Consider the following 18,547-nt stretch of genomic DNA (forward strand, 5'->3'; position numbering starts at 1 on the left):
AAAGTGGAGAACGGGGGAAAAGTTACAGGGAATAAGAAGCGTAAATGGTAGGTACAAAAGTTTATTTTGTAAAATAAACCTCCCCCTGTTTAGGGGGAGGTTAAGAATAGTATGGGAAATGGAGAGGCCAAAGAACTTCTATGCATGACCCATGGACATGAACTAAGTGGCGGGGTGGTAGGAAATGCTGGAGGGATGTGGGGTAACTGGTGGAGGGGTATAAAAAGGAGAAAAAATGGGACAACTGTAACAGCATAATCAATAAAATATACTTAAAAAAGAAGTGATGTGAATAGGTATAGTGCAGAAGAAGAAACCCCAGTGGTCATAAACACATAAAAAGATTTTCAACTCTACTAGTAATAAAAAAATGCAGATTTAGAACCCCCCAGTAAAATACCAAAATACCTGTTACACCCCTCTGACTGGCTAGAATTAAGATGTCTGAAGATTTCAAGTTTTTCTGAGGATTTAAGGTAAAGTGTCTTACATGCTGCTGGTAGAATTATAAATTTATTTATCTGCAAAACAATCTGTCACTTATAATGGGGCATATTTGCATTCCACAACAGTCAGCAATTTCATGCACCCTAGAGAGATACTGCTACTCATATGCCTCACAGAACATATATAAGAATGCTCATAACTGAAGGAGCCAGGGAAATGAGGAAGTGATTGTTCTCAATTTTAGCTGCTCACTCGACCATAAGGACAGGGTGCACTTAAAGGAGGTACAGAGCTGATTGTATTAAGTCAGCTCCTGGAACGCCAAGCAGGGGGGCGGTAAAAAGACCACAACCACAGCACGAGGTTTAAGAGCCAATCAGCCATACTATCACGAGCTGTCCACGAGCTCTAGTAACCAGTCCTTGGTCAGATCACGCACCTTAGTATAGCCCCTGAGCCAATAGCTAACTGCCACCTTCTGCTTCTGGAAGTTGCTTGCTTGCTCACCTCTATAAGAATCCTAGCCTGTAAGCGTTAGGCGCGACTCTCATTTGCAGCCTTTTGGCACTCGTGTGTCTCCGGAGGCACCCCGAGAGTTCGTCCCTGCGCAGGTAAAACTTTGAAACTTTGGCCAATAAAACACCTCTGACTACCCAACAGTCTCCGACCCTTCTTGCCCTTCTTGCTCGCGAGGACGGGATGTAACAATAACAACACTGGAAATAGAACAACTGTCCATTGATAAAGAAAAGGGAAAATAAAATGCAACATGTTTGCTCAATGAAATATGATATAGCAACATCATGAATGAATCTCAGAAACACAATGTTCAGTGAAGAGTGAGTCATAGGAGACAAGTTACAGTACGGAATCCCTTTGTGTAGCCCCAAAACAAATTCTATAACCAAATATATAATTTTAGATAATAAAATATGTTTGACTTATTTATTACTTATATATTATTATACATTAATATATTAATGTATAATTTTAGTATCTTTTATATAATATTTTAAATTTATATATTTTCTAAATTTTTACAAAATAAATAAAAGCCCCTGTGGTGGGAAAGCCAAGACCTTTTAAGAAACAAATTGGCTGATGTTCAGTATAGAAATATTTTTCTTGTGAAAATGTAAATTCCTCCACTTGGGACAGCAAGAGATCCTTAAAATAAATTAATTAATAGAACCAGGCATTTGGAGCAAGTGGTATCTATGGGAATGCAAAATCTTGGGCAAAACCTTAGACTCCCACAGGAAACATTACTAAATCTCAAGAGACAGGGAAATCTAGTTGCAGCTGAGGCAAGCCGGATGTTCATATCAAGCACTGTGGTTAATAACATAGGCTTGGAAGTCATACTGCCTACATTTGAATCCCAGCTCTTGCACTTACTAGCTCTGAGACTCTGAGCAAGTTCTTTAACTTCTCTGTGCTATAGTTTCCTTATCTAAAAAGTGAGAATTATAATAACATTATGGGATAAAAGCAAATAAGTTAGACAGGATATGCACTAACAACAGTGCCTAGCATATTACAAGCACTCAAAAATAGTCTGCCCTGCCAAACATATGTAATGCCCTGTCTGGGTAGCTCAGATGGTTAGAGCATCATCCCAATACGCCAAAGTTTGTGATTTGTTGTTCCACAAAAAATTGATATCTCTCTCTCTCTTCCCCTTCCTCTCTCTAAAATCAAAAATAAAACTTTAAAAAATTCTATGTATTTATATAATATATTTACTTCTGTCCTCTTCTTTTCAAGAGGAAGCCAGTTTACACCAAAGCATAATTTCCACCAAAAATGAGTAGTAATTATGTTTCATAGTTAAGTTCATTAAACAGCCATTTGAATCAAACTGTTTGCTCATCCAAAATAACTAATTTCTATCCAAAAATAAATTGATATACTTCTATCTGAGCATATAATTTTTGACAAGCACTGGAATCTTAATGAAGAAAACACTTATTCATCATTAATTAGTGAGTTAATACAGTAAACATTATTTGAAGTCTGCTGTTTGTTAGTCACAACAGATGCAAATGTGAATGAGTGTTTGGGGACTGCTCTGCCTGGTTTTAGGAATTGTAACTACCCCCCATGGCTAAGGATGAGTGAGCGACTTCCGGAATGCGAGCCACAAGAGACAAAAGCTTATTTCTGGTAGCAAACACTGCCTCAGTTTACTCCCCCTGCCCCCAAAGCATGGTCGATGTCCATAACGGGTAAGACTCCTCACAGTGAGGGGCAACCTAAGCCAGACTTGATCGCTTGGGAGGCCATCATGGAAGAACTCGGAGGGGCTGAGACAAAGAGGGAGCATTGGACCCTTGCCCCCTGGCTATATGACATAGCCCAAGTCCCCACATCCTCTGGGAGAAGTGCTTCCTGGCTCTAATCCACTGAAGCCTGAAAACCTGATGGGGGAGGCGGTGCAGCTCCTTGCCTTGCTAGAGCGGGATCCATGGTGATGGGGCATAAGAAAGAATTCACAAAGTCCTGTGAAGCCTGCTTTGCTAAGAGTGCTTTCATTCATATGTTAAGGGTCCAAGCAGGAAATGAGTATGTCTCCCAAAGTTTCTGCTGCAACCCCCTTTCCTGACAGACACTGACTCAGACTAAGCCCTCAGATTTCTTTGAAATGTTATCTACTGTTTGATCCTTGCTGCCCTGTATTCCTATGTATTACAACCCAATAAAAGCCCCTGGAGGAAGGGGCTCCAGGCCTTTTTCCCCTGAGAAACTGGCCACCTCTCTTCCCCAAGCAGATCATGTTCCTGATAGTGTTTACTTTCATCTGTGGTAGACAGGGAGACTTGAGGGCAAAATTGCCCCCATAAATGAGACTTGGTCTCTGCTGTTCAGTCGAGGACTGATAAACAATATGGTATTAGAGGTGCTGGGTGTCATGGTAAAGGATGGGGGAGGACAGAAGAGGGCTAGTGAATTCCAGGGAGTGGAATCAGTGCTGGGTGGGCTTCCTAGAGGGTTAACACTGCTGTGTTTACATCTGTGAGAACAGAAGTCAGCAAGCAAATACAGGAGCAGGAACAGCATGTACAGTGACACAGAGGATGAGAATCGTGCTACCTTCAGAACTTCAGCGATTCTCAGGTGGCTGAAGAAAAGATGGGTGTGTGGGGGAAGGGAAGAAAAAATTAGTAGGAGATGGACCTAGAAAGACAGAAGGTCCTGGGTCACTCAAACTCTGCGAGCAAAGCTGAGAAGTTTGACTTACTTATCCAGAAAGTCATGGGAGGCCTTGAAGGATTTTTAAGTAAGAGGTCCTAAGAAATTGGATCCAAGAAGAAACACACCAAGGCACATCACAATTACATTACCCAAGATGAAATATAAGGAGAGAATCTTAAAAGCAGCAAGAGGAAAAGAGAGAGTTACCTACAAAGGAGTGCCCATAAGGCTATCAGCTGATTTCTCCAAAGAAACCTTGTAGGCAAGAGGGGCTGGAAGAAAGTATTCAAAGTCATGAAAGACAAGGACCTACAACCAAGATTGCTCTATCCAGCAAAGCTATCATTTAGAATGGAAGGGCAGATAAAGTGCTTCCCAGATAAGATCAAGTTAAAGGAGTTCACCATCACCAAGCCCTAATTATATGAAATATTAAAGAGACTTAGGTAAGAAAAAGAAGATCAAAAACTATGAACAGTAAAAATGACAATAAACACAACTATCAACAACTGAACCTAAAAAAACAAAATCTAAGCAAACAAATAGAACAGGAACAGAATCAAAGAAATGGAGACCACATGGATGGTTATCAGTGGGGAGAAAATGGGGTGAAAAGGTACAGGGAATAAGAAATATAATTGGTAGGCATAAAATAGACAAGGGGAGGTAAAGGACAGTATAGGAAATGCAGAAGCCAAAAAACTTCTATGTATGACTCATGGACATGAACTAAGTGGGGGGAAAGCTGCTGGGAGGGGTGGTACAAGGCAGACAGGGATAAAGGGGAGAAAAAATGGGATAACTATAGTAGCATAATCAATAAAATATACTTTAAAATAAGAAAAAATCAATGAAGTTGAATCCTCTAGTTAAAAAGTCAGGTTAAAAAGACAGATGATACAGACTTCTGCCAAGATGGAGGCAAAGGTGGATGTGCCGTGCCTTCTCACACAACCAAGTTTAGAGACAACTAAATATTGGCAACAGAAAACACAGCCAGAACACGGAAAATTGAACTTTTCAGAAGTCCGTTAACAACAAATTCTTCAGCCTGACCGGTAAGGGGCAAAACCAGTGGCTGGTGAAGCGGGGTTGCACAGGAGGACTCGGTCAGACGGACTCAGGCGCGGAATCCAGGTGCAGGGTTGGACCTAGTGAGTGACCGAGCGAGCGACCAGGCGAGCGAGCGACCAGGCGAGCGACCGCGGGGAGACAGCGGGGCAGCGGGGCTGCGTGTTGACTATGGTCGCGCATTGGTGCGCAGGCGGACAGGCGAGGGAGTGGGCAGTTGGACCGGGGCTGGGCGGGTCCCCGTGGCAAGCGGCAGTGGAGGGCGCCGCCATTTCCCTGCTCTGACCCCACCTCCACATACAGCGTCATAACCCAGCGACTCTGAGTGGCCCAGCCCAGGTGAACCACCTAAGGCACTGCTCCTTACCCAGCTGTGAGAAACAGCAGAGGGGGTCTCCATTTCCCCGCTCTGACCACGCCCCCACATACAGCGTAGCATCACAACCCAGCGACCTGGGAGTCCAAGGCGCAAACAGACCAAAAATGGCGCAAGAAGATCTCAAAGCCCCAGAGCCCATAGATCTAAGCGATGAAGAAATAGCAAAACTCTCAGACGCACAGTTTAAAACACTGGTGATCAGGATCCTCACAGAACTGGCTGATTATAGCCACAAATTAGACAAATATATGAAGGTGAAACTAATTGAAATGAATGGAATTGCACAGGACACCAATAGCAATGAAAAGGAAACTGGGACTCAAATCAATGGAGTGGACCAGAAGAAAGCAAATAATGGCCAAACAGAAAAGAGTCAAGAAGCAAGAATTCAGAGAAATGAGGAGAGTCTTAGGAACCTCCAGGACATCTTTAAACGCTCCGACATCCGAATTATAGGAGTACCAGAAGGGGGAAAGGCACAGCCACCAGTGGAAAACTTATTTGAACAAATAATAAAGGAGAATTTCCCCAATCTGGCAAAGGAAATAGACTTCCAGGAACTCCAGGAAGCTCAGAGAGTCCCAAAGAAGTTGGACCCAAGAAGGAACACACCAAGGCACATCGTAATTACATTAGCCAAGATTAAAATGAAGGAGAGAATCCTAGAAGCAGCAAGAGCTAAGGGGACAGTCACCTACAAAGGGGTTCCCATCAGACTGTCAGCTGATTTCTCAAAAGAGACCTTACAGGCAAGAAGGGGCTGGAAAGAGGTATTCCAAGTCATGAAATCCAAAGACCTACAACCAAGATTGCTCTATCCAGCAAAACTTTCATTTAGAATGGAAGGACAGATAAAGTGCTTCTCAGATAAGATCAAATTCAAGGAGTTCATCACCACCAAGCTCTTATTATATGAAATGTTAAAGGGACTTATCTAAGAAAAAGAAGTTAAAGAAACATGAACAGTGAAAGGACAACAAACTCACAGTTATTAACAACCACACCTAAAACGAAAGCAAACTAAAAGGACAGCTAGATCAGAAGTGGAAACATAGAAATGAAGATCTCAAGGAGGGTTAGCAACAGGGGAGTGGGAGGAGGAGAAGGTACAGAAAATAAGTAGCATAGATAGTAGATAGAAAATAGAAGGGGGGGCAAGAATAGCATGGGAAATATAGAATCTAAAGGACTTGAGACACATGGTCATAAACTAAAGGGGGGGTAATGGTAGGGACGGGGGGTAGGGTGGAGGGGAAGGAAAGGGGGGAATAGAACAACTGTAACAGCATAATCAATAAAAATTTTTAAAAAAGCGATTAACATAAAAAAAAAGACAGATGATATAAATGATCAGTTTCAGGGAACAATAGAAGGATATCACTATACCCCTTACAAACTTCTGAAGAGTTATAAAGGAAAAACAAGAGCAACAAGGGAATACTACAAACAACTCTGAAAGAACCTACTGGCTTTGACAACAAGAAGATCATCCTTATCTCGGTGAGAACAATTTCAGTATGGGCCACAATGGGAGAAAGGCCAGAATGCACTGGAGAAGGAATGAGATGAGAATGTGTAGAGGCAGAGAGAGTAGACTACTCTTTCAGTCCATTGTGGGAAAGGACAAAGAATGGTACAGTAGTAACTATAGGTAAGACAGATAACCTTCTGGAGGAGGAGCCATGCCCACCTTTATAGGCTGAGAGGAAGATCCAGCGAGAGAAGTCAATGATACAGGAGAGGTAGAGAGGACCAGAGGCACCATGTTCTAGAGGCAGTGGGAGGGAAAGGACCAGCTACAAAGTGGGACAGCTTACTTTGCATAAGACAGACACTCTCCTCAGAACCAGGTGGGGCTGCAATAAGGACAGGCAGGAGTACTGACTAGGACTGGTAACTAAGTCAGACTTATCATTTAAGAGTTTCATAGTTCTTTACCAAAGACAAGGACTGTCAAGAACTAAGACTCTACAATAAAACTTTGCCATTAAATAACTTAAGTCATATGAATTGCCGAATAGCTGAAAAAGACGAGACTTGTGGTATTCTAGTGCACAGGGCTGCAAACTATTTCCGTAAATGACCAGAGAGTACATATTTTAGGCTTTGTAGGCCAAGAGGCAAAAACAAAAACAGTATATAGATAAAGGAGAGAAACTTCTGATTTACCTTGGCCTAACTGTCTGGAACAGGCCATGTGGGAACCAACAGAAACATACTCAGGACAAAAAGCTATTGGCCTGAAGAGAAGGGTCCTGGTGAGCCAGGCTGACATGCGGTGGTGTTAGGGTAGCCCAGGTCAATTTCACTTTGTGTCCCAGGGACCCCCAGATCCCGATTCACCTTCCTCTCCTCTCGAGGGTCCAGGAGTCTCAATGTGGGCAGCCTGCGGGAGTCTGAGCAACTCCGGAATTGCCAAATAAAATTCCATGGATGGCTGCCTGGTTATAACTAACAGTTGCCAACGTGTAGGTGGCCACCGGTACAGGTCCTGTCAACAACACTGGGAGTGGAGGAAGAAAGGCAGATGAAGAGGGACTCCCAATACTGATCTCCAGGAGTCACTGTGCGAGCCTCCTTAGATGGGTGCTTAGGTCTTACAAAAACAGATGGTGAGCTGGATTTAGTCCATAGGCCCCTGTTCCTGTGTCTTTAAAAAACCTTAAAAATTGGCCTGAAGGACAACCTTAAAAAATGTGAATAGTACAAAAATTCTTCATCAGAATAAAAGGTTTCAGCCCTGGCTGGTGTGGCTCAGTGGACTAAGTGCCAGCCTGTGAATCAAGCAGCCGCTGGCTGGATTCCCAGTCTAGGGCGCATGCCTGGGTTGCAGGCCCGGTCCCTAGATGGGGATGTGCGAGAGGCAACCACAGATTGATGTTTCTCTCCCTCTCTTTCTCCCTCCCTTCCCCTCTTTAAAAATAAATAAATAAAAATCTTTAAAAATATGTATTAGGTTTCATATTTGAATACAATGTTCCCTTTTACACTCACATTATTTTAAATGAGGTCATATAAATAACAGTGCACATCAAACCCCTCCTTCCTTGAGGTTCACTATCAGCAGCAGAAAATGTAAATACTAATTTAGACCTTTTCTGAGTCATGAAAGTATCGCTTTTGGAAAGAGAAAGCTCTTAAACACAGACTGGTTAAACTGCATTACTTTTCTGAGAAATTATTCTTCCTACCTTTAGACTGACAAGTAGAAGAGGGTAAGGTGGCTTGTAACTACATATCAAAATGAGAATTAAAGAGGAGCCCTGACCAGTGTGGCTCAGTTGGTTGGGTGTTGTCTCCGCAAAAGTGAGAGGTTACTGGTTTGATTCTGGTCAGGGTTCATGCCTGGGTTGCAGGTTCAGTCCCTAGTCAGGGCATGTGTGAGAAGCCACTGACTGATATTTCTCTCCCACATCAAGTTTTCTTTTTTTCTTCTTCCCTTCCTCCTCCCTCTAACAACAGAGAGATAAAATCTTTTTTAAAAAGAATTAAAGGAGAGAGGGAAAAGGAAGATGTTACTTGTCATAACATCTCTAGTTCATGAAACCTACCTTGATAAATCCTTTCATCTTCCTCAGTCACATAAGCGTTGGCTCCCCAAACCACCATCTTGTGGATGTCAGCCGGGTGTTTTGCGGCTGCAATGAGTGCTGTGATGCCACCGTCACTCCACCCCAGCAAAGAGAACTTCTTAAACTTCAGTGCCTATGAGAAATACGATAAAAGGCACAGCACAGGTTATTGCTCCTCTGTTAAAAGAACCCAATAATCAATAATTAACAGAATCAATACCGCTGTGGGGTTTGGAGTATCAGTTGGCAATTAACGAAAAATCCTAAAGTTCACCATTTGAAGACAAAAATGTTTTCTCTCAACTAATTTAGTGTAAATATAATTGTTTCAATTTCTAAAGGAACCACTTCATTCCTTGGATAAAATCTCAAGGAACCAGAACTGATGGAGATCAGCACTTGGACATGACAAATGACAAGAGCATACGCATGCACACTTGAGCAAAGACTCTAAGAACAGCTGCGTAGATTAGAAAGGAAGACTGGAAGAAATGAAGTCACTGCATCTGGGAAAGTGACTGACTGAAAGACTGCGAAGAAGTGGCTGGAGGCCACTTCTCTCTGGAAGAGAATGGTGTCGTGGGGAGGTTATGCTGGTCCTGGGGGGAGTCAACCAGGCTCTGAAAATGTGTTGCACAGGGACAATAAAAAAAAGATCACATCTGAAAGATTCTGTCTAGAGGTAAAAATTAATTAATTGGGAAAAATCAAGTTCAAGAATTGGGATGACTACTATGGATAACAACTTGGCACTATATTGTAAAATGAAGCTGTGTGTCTTCTATAAACCTGCAAGCCGTCTCCTAAATATGTATGGAACTCTTACACATGTGCACCAGGACACAGGTCCAGGATGCCTGAAGAAGTATTGTTATAATAGCAAAAAAATGAGAACTAAAATGTCGATGGGCAACAGAATATTCACTGCCCCTGCTGTTCATAATCACCAAAAAGGGGCAACTTAAAAATTAAGTTATTGCCCTGGCAGGTGGATCAGTTGGTTGGAGATTTGTCTTATATATCAAAAGATTGTGGGTTCAGCCCCTCTGGGCATGTGCAGGGGACAATTGATCGATGTTTCTCTCTCACACTGATGTTTCTCTTTCTCTTTAAAATCAATAAATGTATCCTCTGGTGAGGATGAAGAAATTGAGTTATTTATCTACCATTAGAAGAGAGGCAAAATGAGACACAGTATGTCCATACAGTGAAATACTATGCATCTATTATAATACTGATATAAACTAATATTTATTGATAGGGAAGTATCTCTTTGACAAACTGTTCAATAACATAGTAAGGTGCAAAAAAATTAGGTACAGTATCACGCCATCAATATAAACATGTGTATTTACATATGTAATAAGATTGGCCAGTCTTGGTGGTAGTGTCTCTACATAGATGGATTGTGGGATATTTCTACTTTCTTCTTTATATGTATTTGAATTTTTTAAATTTTCTGTAGGAATTGCATGGTATCACCCCTGTAGAAATAAAAACCAAAAACAAAATAAATGAAGACAGGCCCAGCCATCCTCCCTCCCTTGGGTTCTTCCCTCAGAGGCCCACCTTCATCAAATCAACAGCATCTTTTGCATCCCTTTCAAAAAAGTCCCCTGGGAAATCCCGATCTGGGGGCCTGGAATGTCCATATCCTCGAGGGTCCCAGGCAACCACCGTGAAGAGCTTCTTATTTAGGTTTTTAATCTGAGGTCCAAAATCAGTCTCTCCACTTCCTGAAAACAGCGACTTGGTTAATTCAAGGGAATGCTTTCCTTGTTTCAAACGCATTACTGTAAAAAATAAATAACTGCAATCTTAAAACAAAGCAAAAAGTTTCTACTCAAAGCCAGACATCCAATTATAATCAGCACAGGAGCCTTGCAACGATGGAATTCATTTAGTAGGGAGGTTGACTTCCTTTTCCCTGGGAGCTCAGACCTGCTTCTTATGGCCTCCTGGTGGCCACTTTGATAAAGACGAACACCCTGGTCAGGGATTATTAAAGTCCAGCAATTTGGTACCTCTTCAGCCTCATCTTCCTTTAAAAAAATAAATGAAACTGCACAGAATTAAGCTTACTGATGATATGCTTCTGGGTTATTTTTTGCTTTTCTTTTTTTAAGTGACTGTTACAAGTAAGGGAGATTCCAGTACCTGTAGAACAGTTTATGAGGTTTGATCCAAGTTTTTAAAGTAGAATTCTAAAACCCCAGATGTTTTTTTACTAAGCTAATGTGAACAGCCCAGAAGACTTTTGGGTGGTTATAACTAGCAACTAGAAAGTTAAACACCGAAATGACTGGGGAGGGCAGAGTGTGAAAGAAACAAATGAGTTTATTTCATTAAAAAATTACAGAACAGCATGTATTAACAAGTCAGTGGCAGACTTGACTGGCAGTGTTACCGAACAAGAGGTCCAAGGGGGGCGGGCAATATCTGGCCCACCCAGGGACGCCAAAAACTGCTACAGAACAACAGGGGCCCCTCCCAAGGATGGAATACTAATATCTACTGGGCTCTTCTGTCCGCTGCCAATTGGAAAGACATCTCCCAATGCCAGAGATTTGTGAAAAGGAAACAAAATGTTTATTTAATGCTATTTAGGCTTAATGCCTCCACTAAAACATTAAAGTCCTTTAGGGTATACACCTACACCCACAGCGCTCCCTTCCCCCACTGTCCCAACTCCAGGTACCGTAAATCAGGAAAAGAGCACACATCTGTGTTCAGGCTGCTGGTATCGTCAGCTGTGTCACTGTGCAGGCAGGATCTCTCTAGTTAATCCAAAGTACTGTGGTACCCTCTCATGGTCCACTGGCAAGAGTCCTTTGTACCCAGTTCCAGTCAAAGTCTCTCCTGCTTTCCAGGCCACTCGGCCAAAGGGGGCACTCTAAAGGTGCGTGGGCCTCTTCTACCAAAGCTGCAGGGGTTCTCACTCCACCAAAAGCATGTGGCTTTCTTCTTCACCTGGCTGCAGGGATCTCCATTCTGGCAAAGCTGCGTGGTTTTCCCTTTCAACTGGGAAGAGGGGGTCCGCACTCTGCCAAAACCACGTGGCTCCCTCTTTCACCTCACCAAGAGGGGGTCCTCACTCTGCTGAAACCGCGTGGCTCTCTCCTACATGACTGCAGGGGTCCTCACTCTGCCCCAAACCGAGTGGCCCTCTCCTCAACTGGGCAGTTATCCCCTCATGTCCTGGAGCCCATCTTTTACGAGCTCCCACACAGGCACTCTCACTCAGGGGCGCAGCCCCTAGTTACATCCTGGGTAGAAGTCACTCCCTTCTCCCTGGCTCAAAACTTGGCCACAGCTATTTAACATATCTATGAAACCAGTTAAAGGTTATAGATATGTTAAATAATCATTCCAGAGGTTAGCTGCAAAACTTGCTATGCAAAACAGCTCTCAATGGCCCTGCTCTACTGGTCCCCTCCTCCTGGGGGGGGAGGGTGAGGACATCCTATATGTCTCTCCAATATTCCTATACACTTTGAATTCTGGACACCACTCCAAATCCTTCTTGCCCCACCCCCCCTTGGCTGTACCCTGTATCAGCAGTTCCCAGCCTGCCACACTAGTCATGGCCACTATGGGCACACACAGGTCGAGCTCTCTCATGTGTTGTGCTCACACCCACTCATAGCAGTGTGCAAGGCCAGTTCCTTAAAGAGCTCAGTCCAGGGGCAAATCAGCACTTTATTTTTATGGTCTGCTTGGTTTTTGAGGACTCATAACTCAGACCACAAAGAGACACTAAACGTCTTGCTTGATAAACTAGCTATTATTAGAAAATGTCTTTCAAAATGGTATGGTATCATTTGACGTTATCTGTTCTGACAAGATATGCCTTTCTCAACCTCAGGTAAATCATTCAGAAACCTAAGCTAAAAACATAAATGGATCTCAAGCTCATGCCTACTGCTCTCATGGCTCCTGAAGGGACTTGTCCATAGGACTGCCACAGAGGGGCAGGAGCTGAGGAGGCAGGAAAAGGGAACAGCAATCTCAAGACCAATTTCAGAAATAACGATACCCGCTTTCGGGCACACAGACAAACATTTGAAGACTTCAGTGCAAACAATACTAAAACTTTAAAAAATTTATTCTAAGGAACAGTTGCCAGTATATGACATTTGAGAAGGAAACACATCAACATTGGTTACATGTGGAACTGGGTGATGGGGACAGGGGATTGGAAGGGCAATCTCATTGTCTGACTTTTTGATTTTTGAGTGAGGTTTGTTGTAGACCACTCTGCCTGGTTCTAGGAATTGTATCTCAACCCCTTGTGGCTAAGGGTGAGGGATGACCTCTGGAATGTGAGCCACAAGGAGACAAAGCTTGTCTGGTAGCAAATGCTGCCTCAGTTTCCTCTCCCTGTCCCCAAAGCTTTGTCGGAAGTCAATGACGGGTAAGACCCCTTACAGCGGGGGGCAACATAAGCCAAACATGATCACTTGGGAGGCCATCAGGGAAGGACTGGGGGGGGCTGCAACAAAGAGCAATGGACTCTTGCCCCCCCCCCACCCGGCTTTGACAAAGCCCGAGTCCCCATGTTCTCTGGGAGAAGCGCTTCCTGGCTCTAATCCCCTTAAGCCTGAATACCTGTTGGGAGAGGTGCGGCTTCTTGCCTTGCTAGAGTATGTCCTGGGGAAAAAATCTGGAATCACAAAGACTTCCTGATAAACCTGTGAAATCTGCTCTGCTAAGAGTGCTTTCATTCATATGTTAAGGGTTCAAACAGGAAACCCTAAAACTCTGTTTCTGACAGACTGACTCATAGTAAACCCTCAGATTTCTTTGAAATGTTATCTACTGTTTGATCCTTGCCACCCTGTATTCCTGTGTATTACAACCCAATAAGAGGCCCTGGAGGAGGGAGCTCATAACCTTTTTCTCCTCGGAGAAACTGGCTACTGCTCACTTCTCCCCAAGCAGATCACATCATGTCTCGGTCATGTTCACTTTCATTTGTGGCACATGGGGGGACTTGCGAGGAAAGTCACCCCCTCAGAGGTTAATGTTTTACATAAACAAAAATGAAATTGTCAAGTTTTTTATACCTGGATAATGACTGCAATATGAAATAATAGAAATCTAAGCTGATAAATTATTCATTGCTTTTACAGATAACTTTGGCTCAACATCAGCCACTGGGTTAAATATCCTCCTTCATTATATAGCTTAAAGGAAAAAAAAAGACACTAAGTACCATCTAGACAAGGATGCCTCAATACTTAAAATGGTACCATAATCAGCTGAGGCTCAACCAAGGGAAACCATCAAGTAATTGAAAAATTTTAAGAGAAAGAAACACATCATAAGGAAATAAGTATCAATTAGGATTATTTAACAAAACAATGCAATGCTAAAACCATTCAAACCAAACCTGACATGTTCTGAGATCACTGGAAAATTTCTTTCTGAACTTTCTACATCTAAACTACTTATCTGCAAAATGAGATTGAGATTCAGCTGGCTTTACAATACTCCATTCACACAAATCTAATTTTGATTTTCAAAAAGTCTCTAAGCTCAATTTTGCTCTTAGCTCTTACTTTGACATAGTCCATCACAAAGGGCCATCAATCCATCTTTCCGTGCCGAAAATCTCCCATCCAAGAAAAACCTTAAAACCAGCAATCTGGAATGGCTGGCCACCCACTCATCTTTTGTCTTCATCTATCCCTTCTTCCCACACCCCTTTCCTCAACTCCCAAACAATAGGCTAATGTGGACCCTGGCTGGCAGGATCCATGTGTCGTGGCTGCAAGAGACAAATTCACACAGACTAAGAAGTCCTGTGGAGAAAAAGGGACGGCTACTCTCTAAGTGAGAGAGAGGGCCCGGACCCCTGCCTGGGCAGGTTTTTCTTGCTTTTTGGGATACTTTACATTGAGGATGGTCCTCGTATACTATGCACAGTTTTGCTATAGGTGATTACCTTTTACAGATAACAAAGGAAAAAATATTGCTGATTACTTCAAAGAGAAGGATGTTACAGATCAAGGGGAAAAATTGTTGAACTGGTTACACTCCATAATTGGGAGGTTTAGCACAGACTTTAGGAAGTTACTTTAAAGATATGCAGTAAGTATTTTCTGCCTCAATTCAGGATGAGGGAGTTTTAGCAAAAGCAAGTCTCATAGTAGCTTAGGTACAAAGCAGGCCTGATTCCCCCTGGGAAAACCTATCTGTGGGATTGGGTCCTGTGTGCCAGCCTTGCTCCTCACTGGCCTTTCTGAGTCGGGGCTGGGCTACATTCCCACACCACGTGGAACGATCCCCTACAGTAGGCAACCAACTACATGGTGTACTTGCATGGGAAAAAACAGGTATTTAAAGGAATGAAAAAATGCATATACCAGAAAGTTATCTTTCTAAATCATGTAATATTAATTATAGCAAACATTACTTAAGCATTTCCATAAAAGCACTAAAATTAATAATCAGTACTTGGCAACTATACTGTGAAAGCATCACAGATTACACAGCATTCAAGAGCATTCCATTAAAACCTTCCAGACCTAACATTCCAGGAAGCAGCAAGACAGCATGCTCGCCCTCTCCAGTCCGCTGATAATGCAGGTGGACACCATTCACAGCCACTTTGGCAGAGGTTACTGCAGTGCTAGAAATGAAAAAACCCATCCCCAAAGAAAAATTGTTATTTAGCAGTACCAATGTAATATGACAACACTGCCCTTTTATAGACACGAGTCAGCTCTAGTACCTTCTTCAGGTTTCTCAGACTATTTTGATTTCTGCTTCAGTTTTCTGAACGTGAAAAAGGACACGAGTTTGTATCTTCCTTACTAGACTGCACACCTGGACTGTGTCTTCATGTTTGAATAGCTGACAGCATAGCTCGGGGCTTATCCTACAAAAGCACTTGCTCAAATCAATGGTCACACAGGCCCACAGGCACTTGCCTGGTGAGCTGGAAACCAGTAGTGCCAAAGTGCAGGCTGACGTGGGAATGACGCACAATGGAATGTGAGGGGAAGCATCAGCAGCACAGACCCTGGGCCATCATCTAAATCGTGGCAGGTCTAGAGGAGCTACCTGCCCTGGCAGCTACCTTGGCAGCATTCCCAAGGGTGAGACAGAGCTCACGGGTCCATAGGGAAGGCCCTGATCTCAAGGCTGTCCTTTACACACGATTTCTCACATCCCCTAGCCAGCTGCAGAAGGGCTCTACTTGGGAATGCCTGTCTGCTCTCATACGGCCAGACTGTTTTTTAAGATGTTGAAATATTCCTGGGTTGACTGTTGAATAACTGGATCCATAAGCTCTCATCTCAAGAGCCTTTCCCTTGCCACCAACTTTCCTTGGTCTTGGGCCCATGACGCAGCATCCAACTGCACGTGCTCGGCACGAAGAGGGTCTCAGGCTGGGGCTACCACCAGGGTCTGTTCTGACTTGGTATGTGCCATGCCAGGTTTCTGTTGTTTTTTTTTTCTTTTTTGTAAGTTAGTTTTTATTTTTACTTTTGGAGTTTTTTTCTTTTCTTTTTTGCTCAATCCCCTGACACTTTACTCCTCATGCCCTGAAGATTTTTGAGGGGCTCCCTTCCTTGCTTGTAAATTTATACAATGACGATGTTATGTACGATAAGATGACCACCCTCTCCCCACCAACTTTGTCATTGTCCAAGCCAGTGCACTGTCATGACCGGGTGCTGCTGTCTCCACCTCTCCAGGGCCCCAGGAGTCAGCACCGAGGCACTGGCTTACACAGGCTGCCCTTCCTTCAGCTTTTATAATCTCTTTTTATATTTAAAAAAAAAAAACCTGTAATTTCCTTCTACACTTTGTTGTATGTATGCTTTGATTCCCCATTCCAGATTTCTTTTTTAGAATTATTATCCCTGGCCTGTATTCTTTTGGTTGCCTAATATAGAAATAAAAGCAGGTAGTTCAGAGTTGGGCCTGATGGCAACTCAATGTCAGAGAAGGGTTGTTAAGGCAGAAGGCTTTGAAGGCAGCTTTAGAGAGATCACATCAGGGCTGGGTAGAGGTATTTGGAGGAGAGTGAGAAAGTAGCACTAAAGATGAACTTCCAAGAATGTGGTGGGGAGATGATTCTAAAAGAGGAAATAGTGTGATCAAAGGCATAGGAGCAAGGGTCATATGTGGGGACAAGGCAGCGTTCAGCCTGGCAGGAGTGTGCAGAAAAAAAGAGGGAGTGTATTCTGAGGCCGAACTATGAAGGGGTTTGGAGCTAAGGAGAACAAAAAAGTCCCTAGAACACTGTCATCAGCAGCCTGTAGGTTACCACACCACAGGCACCTGCCATTGTCATGGAGGCTGCTGAAACCTTTCATCAATGACCAATTTGGGGAAACAGGACAGAGAACTGCTTATAAACAAAAGCAAATCAATTTCAAACATAAAAAAAAAGCTTTATTTTAAAAAACAATACTTATTGAATGACTTATTTTTACATAAATATGAGTGGGGATGGCGTTTTTTCTGCAGCTTATTAAGGGGCCACTTAGAGATGGCAGGCTTATTAAGGGGCCACTTAGATGGCAGGCAGGCCTCAGAAAAAGTTGCATGTGTGGTAGAAGAGTCAGCTGCAGGTACCAGGCCTTGAAGGGCCCTGACATGTGCTTGAAACACATTCACGATACCAAATTTGCCCTGGCTTGTGTGGTGCAGTGGATTGAGTGCCGACCTAGAAACCATAAGGGTCACTAGTTCGACTCCCAGTCAAGGCACATGCCTGGGTTGCAGGCCAGGTGCCCAGTAGGGAGCATGAGAGAGGCTACCACACACTGATGTTTCTCTCCCTCTTTCTCTTTCCCTTCCCCTCTTTCTAAAAATAAAATATTATTTTATCAAAGATACCCAATTTTCCAAAGTCTCAGATGGGAAAAAAGATAGAAAACTTCAGAAAATTTAAAGCACAAAAATAAATGCCTTTCCTTAGGCTGTCAATCTGTCTTTTCCACTACTTTCTCCCTCCTTATAATCACTTCCCTAAATCAGGTGTTCTTAAGCAAGTATGTTCATTAGAATTACCTATGAAGAGTGAAAAATATACCTGTCAAGCCAGTCAATAAGTCTGCTTACCTGAATGTGTTTCTGCAGAAATTTAGAGAGCTGGCAAGAGTAAAGCCATGTTACGAGCCTTAAAGACATTAAAGTCATTAAGGTCCCTGAAAATGGCTACATTAAATAAATAAACAAACAAACAAATAAATAAAATTTAAAAAATTAAAAATAAAAATTTAAATAAAAATAAAAAAACATATATATATATACCTGCCCAGGGCAATCCTGGGAGACCATCATTTGGTAACTGGGGTACAACCCTGGCAGGCACTCTCTAAAGTGCCAATACACCATTGTACTATTCAGTCGGTTAGTTTATTCATTCATTCAATTCATATACTTCCTAAACATCTACTCTGGGCACTCCATGTTGCTTGGGGTCTGGCAAAAAGACAGATAATGAAACCTGCAGCCAGCAGGTACTATACAGTTTGCCAAGTATTATGACAGAGGAGGAGGGGGATATAGGAGACCTTGGGGATGTAGGTTGCAGACCTCAAGTTCGCCATGCCTTCACCAATACCTACGTCAGCCTACTCAGTTCCTTTTTAGAAGGATTCCCTGCCTCCCACTATCTCAGTGGAACTCAAATTTAGATTTGGTTCATCTGACAAAACTTTTTTTTTAAAGATTTTATTTATTTATCTTTAGAGGGGAAGGGGAAAAGGAGAGAGGGAGAACATCAATGTATGGTTGCCTTTCATGCATCCCCTGCTGGGAACTGGCCTGCAGGGAACAGGTCTGCAACCCAAGCATGTGCCCTGACTGGGAATCGAACTGCAATCGTGTGGTTCGCAGGCCCGCGCTCAATCCACTGAGC

At 43.0% G+C, this 18,547-nt stretch overlaps 1 protein-coding gene and 1 non-coding gene across 3 annotated transcripts in view; one reads left to right on the forward strand and one right to left on the reverse strand.

Annotated features, from left to right (window-relative positions):
* Positions 1-18,547, reverse strand: part of BPHL (biphenyl hydrolase like) — a 42,430-nt gene that overhangs the window by 17,991 nt on the left and 5,892 nt on the right. For both annotated transcript variants that reach the window (XM_053664116.1, XM_053664117.1), the window contains exons 2-4: positions 15,195-15,298; positions 10,234-10,400; positions 8,644-8,797 (exon numbers count right to left, since the gene is read on the reverse strand). In XM_053664116.1, the coding sequence (XP_053520091.1) occupies positions 8,644-8,797; positions 10,234-10,400; positions 15,195-15,298 (425 nt within the window). The remainder of the gene's footprint in view (positions 1-8,643; positions 8,798-10,233; positions 10,401-15,194; positions 15,299-18,547) is intronic.
* On the forward strand, positions 17,722-17,849 carry LOC119051793 (small nucleolar RNA SNORA33). Its single transcript, XR_005082995.1, has one exon. It is a non-coding gene; the product is annotated as a small nucleolar RNA SNORA33 (small nucleolar RNA).

This window comes from Artibeus jamaicensis, unplaced genomic scaffold (assembly GCF_021234435.1).
Source record: "Artibeus jamaicensis isolate MK-2021 breed Jamaican fruit bat unplaced genomic scaffold, CSHL_Jam_final contig_335, whole genome shotgun sequence".
Taxonomy (NCBI): Eukaryota; Metazoa; Chordata; class Mammalia; order Chiroptera; family Phyllostomidae; genus Artibeus; species Artibeus jamaicensis.